Below are 12,887 nucleotides of genomic sequence, written 5' to 3' on the forward strand. Positions count from 1 at the left end.
AATGCAAAAAATTCAGGGTTGGGACAAACTCCCGATCTCGCTGGCAGGTAGGGTGGGAATACTAAAGATGGTGGTGCTTCCCCAGCTGCTGTATAGATTTGTTAATATCCCACAATGGCCGGGTACTGAGTTCTTCCAGACATTGACACGCACCCTCAACACCTTTCTCTGGCACTCTGGCGCAGTCCGCCTCAAGTTTGAAACCCTTGCTTCCCCGATGGAGATGGGTGGCTTCGGTGCACCCGACTTTCTCAAGTACTGGCTGGCAGCCCAGCTCCAACACATCGCACACTGGTTCAACATATCCGATCCCCCTCCCCATGTCAGACTAGAGAAGTTATCGGTTGGTGATCGCGACATCAGATCCCTGGTGATCGCACCCATGCCAACAGACTCGGGCACATTAGACCCGATGCGATGCACATCCCTGGCTTTATCCAAAACGTGGCAATTGCTGGGCACCGCCCATCCCTTTCATGGTAACTTCCCGATCTGGAACTTTCTCCCGGGAATCCCACAGATCCCCCCATCGGTTGTTCGCACTTGGGCTGAGGCGGGATTTGAATTGCTCCGAGACATATTTGCAGATGGTAATTTCATAGAATGGCCTGACCTCCCACCGTCCCTCAGACAGCGTCCCTCAGTGTGGCTTCAATACCCATCTCTCCGAAAAGCCCTCAAACATAAGTACCCGTGCTTCCCGGCACTACCGCCGGATGAGCTGGCAATCACTGAATTGACTTCTCCATTCCCTATGAGGGGGAAAACTTCCAGACTATATACCCTGGTACAATCCAGATCGCCGCCTTCATTCTCTAAATTAAAGCTCGCTTGGGAGTCTGATCTTGGAGTGGAAATGACCGAAGACCGATGGACCCAAATGTGCTCACGTATCCAGAGGGTCTCCTTCAATTCCCGATTCAAGCTAATTCAATTCAAACTACTCCACAGATACCACTACACCCCTATTAGACTACACCGTATCTCTAATAGTCTCTCTCCTAGATGCCCTAGATGCGGCCATGATAGAGCTGACTATTTCCACATGATCTGGTCCTGTCCCAACCTTACCCAATTTTGGGACGCTGTTTGCTCCACCATCTCGACCATTCTCGACCACCCTATTTCCCCTACACCGATGAAATGCTTGTTCCATGACTTTCCTGACTTACACAGAGATTCTAGGAGACTGGCCGGCCTTTGTATGCTTCTGGCTGTGCGGGCAATACTACTCTGCTGGCTTAGGCCTACCACCCCGACTCACGCACAGTGGCTCGGAGCAGTCACTTGGGCCTCCGATACGGAGGAATCATGGGCGGTACAACAGCCCGCCTGCTCTAGACCCAGGAACATCTGGCTCAAGTTCCGATTATTCATGTCCTCCCCTGACACCAACTCAGGTCCTACATCCCCAGCAACCTCTTCTCGTCAATCCCCTGCAGACCCCTGAATGGCCCTCCACCGGGTCTTACAGTGCCCTGCTACTTCCGTTGCCCATGGGCGAGCCCCTCCGCATGTTGTGTTGATTATGCGATGTTGTAACTGCTTGTTTTTATATGCTTTGCTGATGCTCACCTGTATCTGTGTTGCCAAGCGTAAAAAATAAAAGTTTAAAAAAAAAAAGAAACTGGGTCTGTGTCTTCCCAGCCCCATAATACTTCTTTGATCACCTCTAGTGTCACTCCTTGTGGAATGTTTGTGTATAGAGATGTAATATATAAACCCAGAAGAATGTTGGTGCTGGGATTAAATGTCTTATTTTCAATAAGCCAAATTCCATCCCCTTGAATCTTTAAGGTAGAATTGCATTTTGCCACCAAAGGGTTTAGCTAATCTTCAAATTTGGACAAGTGCTCTAGAACTGAATTGATACCAGAAACTATTGGTCTCCCTGGGGGGTTATAATCAATTGTAATGTATTTTAGGGAGACAATAAATGAAGGGGGCTCTGGGATTTTCATTCACCAGAAACTGCTTCTTGTTTGGGATTCCAGTTTCTGTGGACTGCTTTTTGTGTCTTTTATTTTATTTCTTGCGCTAGTTTGTCTGTTGGATTCTCCCATAATATATTGTCTACAAGTTGACTATTACATTCTTTGATATAGTCTTTAGTATTCCGACTGCAATTGCTCCACCTTTTTGTCTGCTCTACAAGTAAGAATCTCCATTTGTTTAACTTGATTGTTCAATGCCAACCCTTCTGCTCTAGTTATGTTGCAGTAAGATTTATTTCTTCTGGTGGATTCCAATGTTGAGACTGCCTCTAATACGTTCTGCTCAAAAATGCGTGACTCTGCTGATTTAGAGCTAGACAGAGGCATAAAAGTGACGGTTTTCTTAAACTTGTGGGGTTAATGATTGTCGGAGTCGGAGAGTCTTTAAAGAATTCCTTCAGATGGATCTTTCTCATAAATTCCTTGAATTCAACTCAGAACTCAAAAGGGTCGTGTCATTTAGTGATTACATACCCCAAACGTTTGTTCAAAGCCTCTTCTTCAATGTGGCTCAAGGGGTGGTATGAAATATTGATCACAATTATGTCTTGCTCGTTGTCCATCAGGGTTCTATTTCCTAGTCTCCTCCATTCTGGCCCTGTTATAAAAAGAGGGACGACCTCCACGGTTTCTGTATCTAGTATTATGTCTCGTACTTGTATTACCTCTGCCTGTGCGTCATCTCCCCTCTTAAAGTAGAAGCACCCTTTGGTAGTTCAATTTCACTGCTGTTCTCGCTGGTGCAATAAGAGGTGTTTCTAAACCTGGCTCTTTTGTTTCTAAACTGACCAGTAGGTTGCTGTAAAGATTCATTTATTTATCCCTCTTTTACATAGGGGAAGGTTTTTTCATGTGAACGTTGTACAAGGTTTTTTTTCACAGCCTCTTAATTCTGACTGACGTGGTGTTAGTTTTACATTTTATGATTTCTTGCTCTGTTTCCTCAGATCTTTTTGTATCTTCCTAAGGACAGAAGTTTATTAATGTCTTTGTCCAGTTTTGGAAGATCAACCTCTATTTGTTGACTGACTTCCGTAGCTGTATCAATGATTACAATCGGCCAATCCCTTCTTCATTTGTTCGCAATGTAACTCCAATGAACTCAAACATTTCCCATTACCTAGAAAAAGTCTGGGTTCATTGTCATCAATTAAACCTTATGGGAGTGCCTTATATTTGAGGTATTCAAGCATTATAGCTCCATGGAGCTCTGTCCTTATTAGTCTTTTCTTTAATTGTAAAATTCCATACCATTCATTGTTGTTAATCTCATCGCCAAGGGTCTCATTGTGATCCAACAAGGAAGTAGTAGTCATAAGAGATAGGGCATACTAGACACTGAATGCTAAAGTTCTATTTTCAGCCATGTTGAAAAATGCAACTGCTAAGGCAACTATCGTGCACAATTATACAATAAGGCCTTGTGACTGATCGCCATTGATTACAGCTTATCAAAAAGAAAAGGCCCCAGGGAAAAGCTCTACCTAATGCGGGAGCTATCACCCATATCTGAGTGCTCCACTGTTATTAAAAAATATTTAATTTATTCAAAAAACATAATTCACATTAAAATAGAATTAAATTGACTGTTTCTCCTATTATAGGAGTAACCAACATACAAAACAATAATTGTATACGAAAATGAATACTCCTAAAGTATGTTTTCCTTGCACCCATGGAAACCTTCACTGTCATAAACCTTTGAATCGCTATTTGATAACACAATTAATGAAGTATTTATAAAGTTAAAGGACCTTTAGGATGTTTCCCTGACATCGTAGGGTCCTATTTCTGCTTTGGAATATTATGTTTGATTGACAGGTGCAAGGAAAACAAACTTTGTGATTATTCATTTTTCAAAGATTAACTTGTATGTATGTTTGTTACTCCTAAATTAGGATACACAGTCAATTCAATTCTTTAACAGTGGAGTATTCGCTTGCTACAACAAAATACATGATACACAGGTCCAAGTGTTAAAGATATGTATTTTTCTCTGGACGGATCTGTGTGATAGCTCCCACATTAGTTAGAGCTTTTGCTTGGGCCTTTCCTTTTTGATAAGCTGTCTCTCCCACACAGCCACACTGAATATGTGAGAATCTTAACACTCCCAAAAGTGCAAAATAAAAAGGATTTCTTTTCTTCAAAGGTTGGAAGAGAAAGGACAAATCTTGACCCATGAAGAACAACTTCATTGCCGATGTTCAATGGCCACCACAAAATCCAGTAGACCTGTTTCATCCTGAGCATGTCCTCAAAATCTGTGCCCCGATGGTTCGCTACTCAAAGTAAGTGCATTGTTCAGCTTTCAAGTGCTGTTGTTCTTCGCATGCTTCTGTGCCACTTATGTTGTTTTGCGTTGACTGTCCAATCAAAGCTGTTCAATTCAGCCCCAGAGATGAGCAGCACACTTGTCTCTTACGCTCGAAAATTAGGTCAAATACCCTGATCAACACAAAAGAGGTAGTAATAGATAGGGGGGGGGGCATCTGACCCTTGTTACAGCCTATACTGATACATTGATGAGATCAGACCAAAGGCATCGCCAGCACATGCCACAAAGAGGAGCTTCGAATCCACTGGAGCGCTGAAACTGAGGAGCAGGACGCAGCGTGTCTGACCAGGAGAGGAGATAGAGCAGCCACAAGTGGTGGCGTGACCACAAAGAAAATATGGTGGACCTGAGATACTTCTCCCAACACTGATACCAAAACCTGGAAGAAGCAGCGAAATGAAATAACAGAAAGCAACCTGAACTGAAGAGACGGAGGACGAGAAACCGAACGAATTCGGGCAGGCAAAGACGGGAGCCAGACCCGAACTAAGAGAGGTCCCTGTGATGCATTCCCCATTTGTCAGGTAACTGGGAAAGCAGGAGACCCGGGAGGGAGACAGCGAATCATAATCGGAATGCTCATGCTCGTCTCAGTAACGATAAAGAGGCGAGGAATGAGAGCGAATCATTACAAGAATGTGCACTCTATAAATAGAAAAGAATTTCACCAGAGAGAATCTGAAGGGTTATATAACCTTACCTTGAGAAAAAAAGAGACTAAAGCTTAATAACAAAACTTATTATCCCCATTTTATATTTAATAAAAATAAACAAGGTTTCTACACCCTTGTCAGATGGCACTACTTTATAGACAGATGTTGTCAAAGTTGTGTGCCCTGGTTATAAGGTGTGCTGCTCTATATGAGAGATTACCAGAACCTACAGTACAGTTCAGGATTTGTTCTTGCAAAGTATGGTGATTTCATGCTAGGCCATTGTCAGTTTGGGCTATTAGGTGGTGCTGAAAGCGCTACATTTAAGCCGAAACCTTTGTCATTAAAATAAGAGCTTTCATTTAAGAGCTTCAAATATGGGCTTTGAATGAGGGTCTGTAATGCTTTTCAATGGAAATGACATTTTAGGAGGGATACAGAGTTTGGTTATTGAATACCTCTCATTCTCTGCCCCTGGCCATGCTAATCTCTATGGCTAATCCTACCAATCCCTGCCCATCTCTGCATTCTTTGAGCTCTCAGCTCTTCCATGGAGGCGGCCATCTTGTTTCTATGAGTTATCTGCTTTAGCCTTGCATGTCGTCCCATAGCACTCAGATCTGAACTTTATAGGTATATATTTCTTCTTTGTCAAATAATTATTCAGCTGGTGTTTTTGTGTGTGTGTGTATTCTCCATGAATGCTCTTGAGTGTGTTCAGCTTTACGTATAGCATCTTTTCTACATTTTCTTGTGTTGTCCCCTCCCGTCGTTATGCAGAACTCCACTTTTGCAACTTTAGTATTATGGATTGGTAAATATCCATATGTCTGTTATCTTATCTCTACATGCTTTTTGCATATCAGCAACTTCAAGTTAGCTTTTAGTCTGAAGCTGTACTTTCACTTTTAATTATGGGATTTCTACACGTTGTTTAGACGTTCATATGCTTTTTCCTCTAATGATTGAATCAGTACGGTAGACTTGGCATTCTCTAGCTTGTTTCCATGCCTACCGATGCGAGCAGCGTTCTACGGAACCCATTTAGTAGAATGAATGACAGTGCCAGTAGTATCAAGTTTTTCTAGGATTCGAGCTACACCATGGAAGCTATAGTGAAAGTTCCCAAGCACGCGAACAACCATCCGTGAATACTGAGAGTGGGCGAACAATCGCACTACACGCTGGGCCCTGGACATGAATGTTCCCAAACATGTAACACCCACAAGTGAACTTTGTGAGAATGAGGGAATCCACACTGCCTTCTATAACCTGGAATGAAGTTTAAAGGAAAGGTTTCATGCTTCTGTTTTTCTTAGAAATCGTAATTGTTGACGGCTTGATTCCGACCACCCTGGGCGCCCAGACACACCCGCTACCGTTGCAGATAGCGCAGAGGCAGTGTTGTGCTTTCGGGCTCTGGGTGTGCACTGTCGGCTGTGCATCGGAATGCCCCTTTTTATCCTGCGTGGCAGGGTTTGCATCACTCAGTTGCGCGTTGTCACGTGACACACGTAACATTCCTCCTTTACAATAAGGACAAAACATAACTCAATTGCATAACATGCAACATCAGTTCATTAACCATGAAAAACATTTTACCCCACAGAAAGCATGTATTAACCATGAAAAACAGTCTCCCACACAGAACCCCTGGGCTGTATACTAGACTGACACCTCACGACTCAAAAACAACATAGTCAACCACATAATCATAGCGAGGGGGCATTCTTCTCCCCTCGTGCTGGGGATACCTCACGGGTCCTCCCCCTTCTACTCACCCTTCACCTACCATATCTGGCCCACCCCGGTCAGGGTCACACCACTGTCCCTCATCACTTGGATGGCCCCGGGAGCCAACATCCCCACCTGTACTCTCAAGCAACGGGGCCTCTCCCACCCTCTTACAAAAACGTTTGAATGACTGGTTGCATTCATCCGCAGCAGTGAGCATCGACCCTTTCACCTTGATCACCTCCATGGGGTGCGGTTCATAAGGGTTCATAACTTGCCCTTGGGATGTCGGTTTCTCACCAGTACTTGGTCCCCTACCACCAGGTTGTGGGGTTGCAGGTTCCTCCTCACGCTCTCCTGTTTGTTCCTCGATCTTCTTTCTTCAAACACTCTGTCATCATCAATCTCATCGAACTCCTGTTGGGAAGGAACCAGGGTCCTCCTGCAACCCCAAGCGCTTTAGAGTTGGGCAAGATCTCTTTTAGGCGCTATAATGGACTAGGGGGGAGGAGGGGCACTGGGAAGGCTCTCTCGTGCAAATGTAATCACATACACCGACATGGGCAGGCACTAAAGAAGGCAGTTATTGTTTAAATATAAAGCACTATTAAATATTAGCTGTATAGATTTGTAATGTCAGATCCTATGCGTTGTAAAATCTTACTGCAGTATATGAGTCAAACTCCCCTTTCCTTCCCAGAAAGAACATGGCCTGTGAGATTCTAAAAATGGACTACAGGCGCTTCCAGAGTGTTCGTCACTATGGCCAAACACTGGCAGAGCACACAAACGGACTCAACAGCTGTCTACTGTCCATCAAGGGTCCATGCAGGCTAAAAATGGAATTTACATGCTCTGTGCGACAAAATGCAGAATGGGGCAAATCATGAGTATACGTGTGGGGGGGAAACGACAGGGCCCATATAACATTAGGAGGAGTGAAATATAGATAGAATGAATGCAAATTGTTTATAAATGTTGTGTTTTTCCTGGGGCTAGGCCTCAAGGTTTGTAAAAGTCTGCAGAGCTGCAGAGTTTTGCTGTGTAAGGTAGCAAAATGTAGAACAGCATGTTCTGGCAAAACTGCTGACAACGGGGAAAAAAAAAGGCTTTGGAGCATCCCTATTATTGAAACCTGACAGGTTGGGATGAATCCATGGTCCATATCTAGTGACGCCATTACAGCAAGACAGGACTATATTAGCCCCTGCCTGGCACCACTTTGGCAGAAAGGAACGGAAGAGGGACAGGAGAAGACAGTTCAGGCAGCAGAGTCCTTTGCTACCATCCTCAATTTTGTAAGATTAAACTTGTTATCCTTGCAAGATAGACTTTTTGCCTTATTTCGAAAGAGGGGTGTATATATTCTTGTGTGAGTGTAACTAGGGACACCCTTACACGTGGTTATCCCGACGTGATCCCAGTTCTCCCCCGTACTTTGCGAAGTCCCAGGCCTAGACACCAGGAAGGAGGACCCACGGAAGGACCCACGCCAACCTACAGCGACGGGTCCCCCAAAATCATAAAACACCTGGAGCGCCAGCGCCTCCCTCTTGCTCTGGGAGTAGCGCTGTTCATTTCGGGTGAGACTTCTCAGAGGTTCCGACATTGTGGCGAGATTGGGAATGAAACGGCAACAGTAATTAACCACCCCAAGGAAACTACGTACTTCTAGCACGTTCCATGGGTTTTTGGCATTCTGTGTGCCTTGGACTTTCCGGGGGTCTGGCGACATCCCTCCTTCGTGGAACACATAACCAAAGAATTATATTTTATCATGCAGGAACTCAAATTGTTCTTTGTGCATTGTGAGTTTTAATTGTTTGATCCTCTCCATCGTCTTCTCTAGCCTTGCCATGTGTTCCACCTCAGAATATCATTGCTTATGTTGATGACGCCCTCCAGGCCGGCCAGTGCCCTTCTGACATTCGGGAACACTTCGGCCACAGACGACACTCCGAAATGGAGGCGTTTGTATTGGTACAGGCCTCAGTGCGTCGTGAAGGTGATAATGTATATGTATTCAGGGTGGAGGGCCATCTGGTACCCAGCCCTCAGTTCAAGCTTGGAAAACACCCAGGCACCTTGGAGTTCTCCAACCACATCGTCCACCGTGGGGGTCAGGTGCCCTTCCCACCTAATCGCCTGATTTGGAAGTCTCATGTCTACACAAATGCATACAGATCCTGGATACTTCGGTTTTCGCACCACCACTATTGGGGACATCCAGGAAGGGGGGCCCTCAACCTTCTCAATTATGTCCAGTTTGAACAGAGGATAGCACATGGGCAATGCACTGGTCTTGGAAGCAAGACCACGCAGAGGAACAGAGGTTCAAATCCCGAATCCCGCTTAGAAACCAAACTCAGGTATGGTATTAGGCGCATTATAAAAAAACAATGAAATAAATAAATGGATACATTACTAGCTGGTCAAGCTCCTTTTCCACTTGCTCTCACAAATGAAACAGTATCCATCGGTGCTTTAAAGCCACGGGGTCGGACAGACCCATCAATGTGGAGTTTCACTGGTTCACCTGTCCTCTTCCCAATGCCTTCAAAAACCTCTTTGAACCTTTTGAGCATCGTGGTGATGTACTCTTCGTAGACTCCATATGCAAAACTTACTATGCCCAGTGCTTCCGCTGCTGTGCAGCTGAGCAAAGTGTTCTTGCTGATGTCCGTGACACAGAATCTGGCCTTTATGGAAAGTCCGGCGTGCTGAACTTTGGACACAAAAACCTCTTGTTAGAGGTATAGGGCTGGTTCCCCCAAAAGTGAAGATTTTTTGCTTTGGTATTAGGTAGCGTCAGCGTGCCTGGTAGTGCCTCATGGTGCCCTTGGGCCATTACATTCACTGAGGCGCCAGTGTCCACAAGTACTGGGGTGTCTGCCCTGTTCACGCTGACCGTGCATCTTGGTTGCCTCATTTTCTGCCTTGTATGGCACTTTAGCTGGAGATGAAAAATATTTTATCTTCTATTGATGTCCAGAACCGCCAGATCTCCTTCCTGTTCGACTTGCGCTGCGTGTTGCGGTCATCTCGGCCCACTGCTGCCTGGCCTCCCGGGGCCTCTGGGACGACAACTGGCGTGGGAGCTTTACACATCCTTGCAAAATGACCTGGTGTCCTGCATCGTCCACACGTTCTTCCTTTCTCCGGGCAATCCCCTTGATGCAGGAGATTGTATCCATACTTGTGGTATGGCGCAGGTGGCTCTTGTCCCCTCTCTCTCTGGGAGAACCACGTCTTCCTGGCTAGCATGTTCCCTTGCTGGCAGCCTACTGCATACACTTCTTCCACCTTAAGGGTGCGGAATGCTGCATCCATCTTCGATGCCCTCACTGCTGCCAACTCGTAAAACCGCCCCATCGCGAGAATGCAGGCTAGGGAAAAGCCGAGCTCCCTCAGCACTTGCCTGCTTAGTTTACCGGACGAGCACCCCTGCATCAGCTGCTGCCGAACCATGCTGTCCGCATTGTCCCAGGCATAGGTCACAGCCAGGTGTCTGAGACGCCCATACAAATTGTCCAAAGATTTATTTTCTGCTTTGCTGAACACATCACAAACCTCTCGTAGTCTAGGTTGGCCAGCGGCATAAAATGTTCCTTGAGACACGTCTTCGCCGCCTGGTATGTATTGTCCGCTGGCACCAATGTCTATGTGGTGCACCGCTGGCGCTGCCGCATAAACACTCGTTGATAACGCCTGTAACACAGAAATAGATTTCCAGCCTGTCGATCAGAAGACTCCACCTGGGTCCTAGACGGGAGGGTGCCCCAGGCATTGGAACCAACGTGCCTTGTTGTCTAGGCACTTGCACTCCACCACTGCCGCCACCAGCTACTGGCACGTGCCCTGCCACTGCGTTGGCTTGGTTCTCCATCCCGCCTGAGAACACCGGCACCTCAGCTTTGTTTGAGACCGCAACTCACCGGAGAACTGACCCGGACTCTCTGTCCCTCTTCTCCTTGATTAGTCTCTTGCACCTTTCACACAAGTCCTCCTCCCACCGCCTCAGAGTGTAGTGCTCCAAAATCTCCTTGCCCCTTGGTTGGTTGGCAATTCTTCCTCACGTTATGGACTCTCTGTGGTCACAACCTGACCCTCTGCAGCTTTGCGCAGTGTTGGCGCTTCCATCAATTTGCCCACGTGCCGCACAAGCACTCCGTAAAAGAGTTGCTACCACCGGGACAACATATGATAATGAGGAGGCCTTACCGCGAGGTTCGTGCTAGGCAGGCGCAAAAGGAATGCTCACAGCCCCCCGTTGTCATGGAGCGGACTAGAATCCTTCCCCTGCCCGGGTGCCTGCCATAGCAAGTGTCGACTTCTTCATCGCCAATGTTGTCGACTTGATTCTGACCACCCTCGGCCTTCAGATGACGCAGAAGCAGTGTTGTGCTTTCGGTTTAGCGCACGCACTGTCGCCTGTGCGCGGGAACGCCCCTTTTATTTATCTTGTGCGGTATGTACCGAATAAAGGAGCTGTTTGAAAGATTTGTAGAGCCGAGTTCCATCTTCTACTTCCAGGACAGTTGCATACACATTTACAAGTAAGTACTACTAGTTTTTGGCACATTACATGTTAAATTTACTGTTTCATGAGGACAATTATTTATGTTAAACGTCACTGTCTTCACAGACACTGGATGTTTAATTGCAGCTCTTCTGTAGTAGCCTTTTTGTATTGGCATATTTTGTAAAGTGGCACAAACTAGCTTTACATTGGAAATGTACGTGAAATCGAACACACATTCTCAGTGTGCATTGTTAGGATTTTTATTGAAAAACAGAAGCCTGAAATCCCTCCTTTAACTCGTGCAGAACAGTAACAATTACATGTTGCCATGTGAAATGGAAACCTACACAGCATTTTGGAATCTGGAGTGAAGCTTCCAGAGTATGCCTACCCGAATAAAAGACTGGGTGAAAATAACCCTCCTCCTGATATCTGCAATGAATTTATCTTCTTATCAAAGTGTATTTGCTTTATTGCCTAGGATTCTTTACATCTTCGGAACATTACAGCTCATCCACGAAATCTGTGTGCTCCTGTGTGGTTGAGAACAATTAAAAAAAACAACGTTGTTATCATTGTGCAGCAGTCTGTTTAAATCTAATGTGTCACTGACTTGAAATCTAGTGGAGTGGCAGAGTGCACTATGTCCAGATGCTAGAAAAGGTGTATGCTTTGATAACACATGGGAGGAGTTTCCATTGTAATAATACTGTTGCTACCTGGACATAATTTCATTTTAGGTAAACTTTCTTGCAGGTTAGCCTTCAGAACTCTGGTGAGAAAGTATGGTTGTGATCTCTGCTACACTCCAATGATCGTTGCTGCTGATTTTGTGAAGTCTGTGAAAGCCAGAGACAGTGAATTTACAACAAATAGAGGTAAGTGTTCATTTGATATCCTTACTTCATTTTAGAAGATTCTAAATTAAATGAGTAAAAGGTATATGCCTCACTGGCAGGATTTAGAAAATGTGCATTCATGCATGATGTATCTTAGATAGCATCTGTTAAGTCATCTCTTTCCAACCAGCTGGGTCACAGATTGACCTTTTCTTGGAACAAAACTGCTTGACATAACAAAAGTCTTGATTTAGATTAAGGTTTTCTTAAATATTTCATTTTGATAGCGTCACATTCAGCAATTTTGTGGCAACTGTACCTTTAGCTTCAACATTACTGTTGTGGCAGAGGAGATACCTTTTAGAAGCTACGGCAAAAAAACAACTCTTTTTGTAATCAAAAACCCCACAAGAAGCCACCGCAAGAGAACAGGAATTATTTTAATGGTTGATGAGCACATGATCGAGGCCTCCAGAATCCCTGATGGATAGACATGCTATGGCTGGTGCATGCATCCAAGTAATGGCCCATTAATATCCTCGTACGTGGGCTAGTGATGCTGTGGGAGCTATTGTAAAAACGGTATAAAGTGCCAGTAGAATTTCCCAGTTGGCCTAATGGAAGGAGGCAACCTGTACCACCAAGCAAGGCCAAAAGCAATCTGCTCAGATGTGTTGCCGCCGGTTGTTGTTGCTATGTGCCGCTGCTGATGACAAGAGCCTGGAGAGGAAATGAGAACTTGCTGACCTTATTACAGAGTGTGGTCATGGTAACGCAACTTATAAATGCCAGTACCCACTGGTGGAG

The 12,887-nt window shown here is 45.2% G+C and overlaps 1 protein-coding gene across 1 annotated transcript in view; it reads left to right on the forward strand.

Annotated features, from left to right (window-relative positions):
- Positions 1-12,887, forward strand: part of DUS4L (dihydrouridine synthase 4 like) — a 290,584-nt gene that overhangs the window by 65,798 nt on the left and 211,899 nt on the right. Inside the window, exons 2-3 of the mRNA XM_069629144.1 lie at positions 4,147-4,285; positions 11,998-12,119. Coding sequence (XP_069485245.1) covers positions 4,176-4,285; positions 11,998-12,119 — 232 coding nt within the window. The 5' untranslated portion in view covers positions 4,147-4,175. The remainder of the gene's footprint in view (positions 1-4,146; positions 4,286-11,997; positions 12,120-12,887) is intronic.

This window comes from Ambystoma mexicanum, chromosome 12 (genome assembly GCF_040938575.1).
Source record: "Ambystoma mexicanum isolate Mex_15411 chromosome 12, UKY_AmexF1_1, whole genome shotgun sequence".
NCBI classification, from domain to species: domain Eukaryota; kingdom Metazoa; phylum Chordata; class Amphibia; order Caudata; family Ambystomatidae; genus Ambystoma; species Ambystoma mexicanum.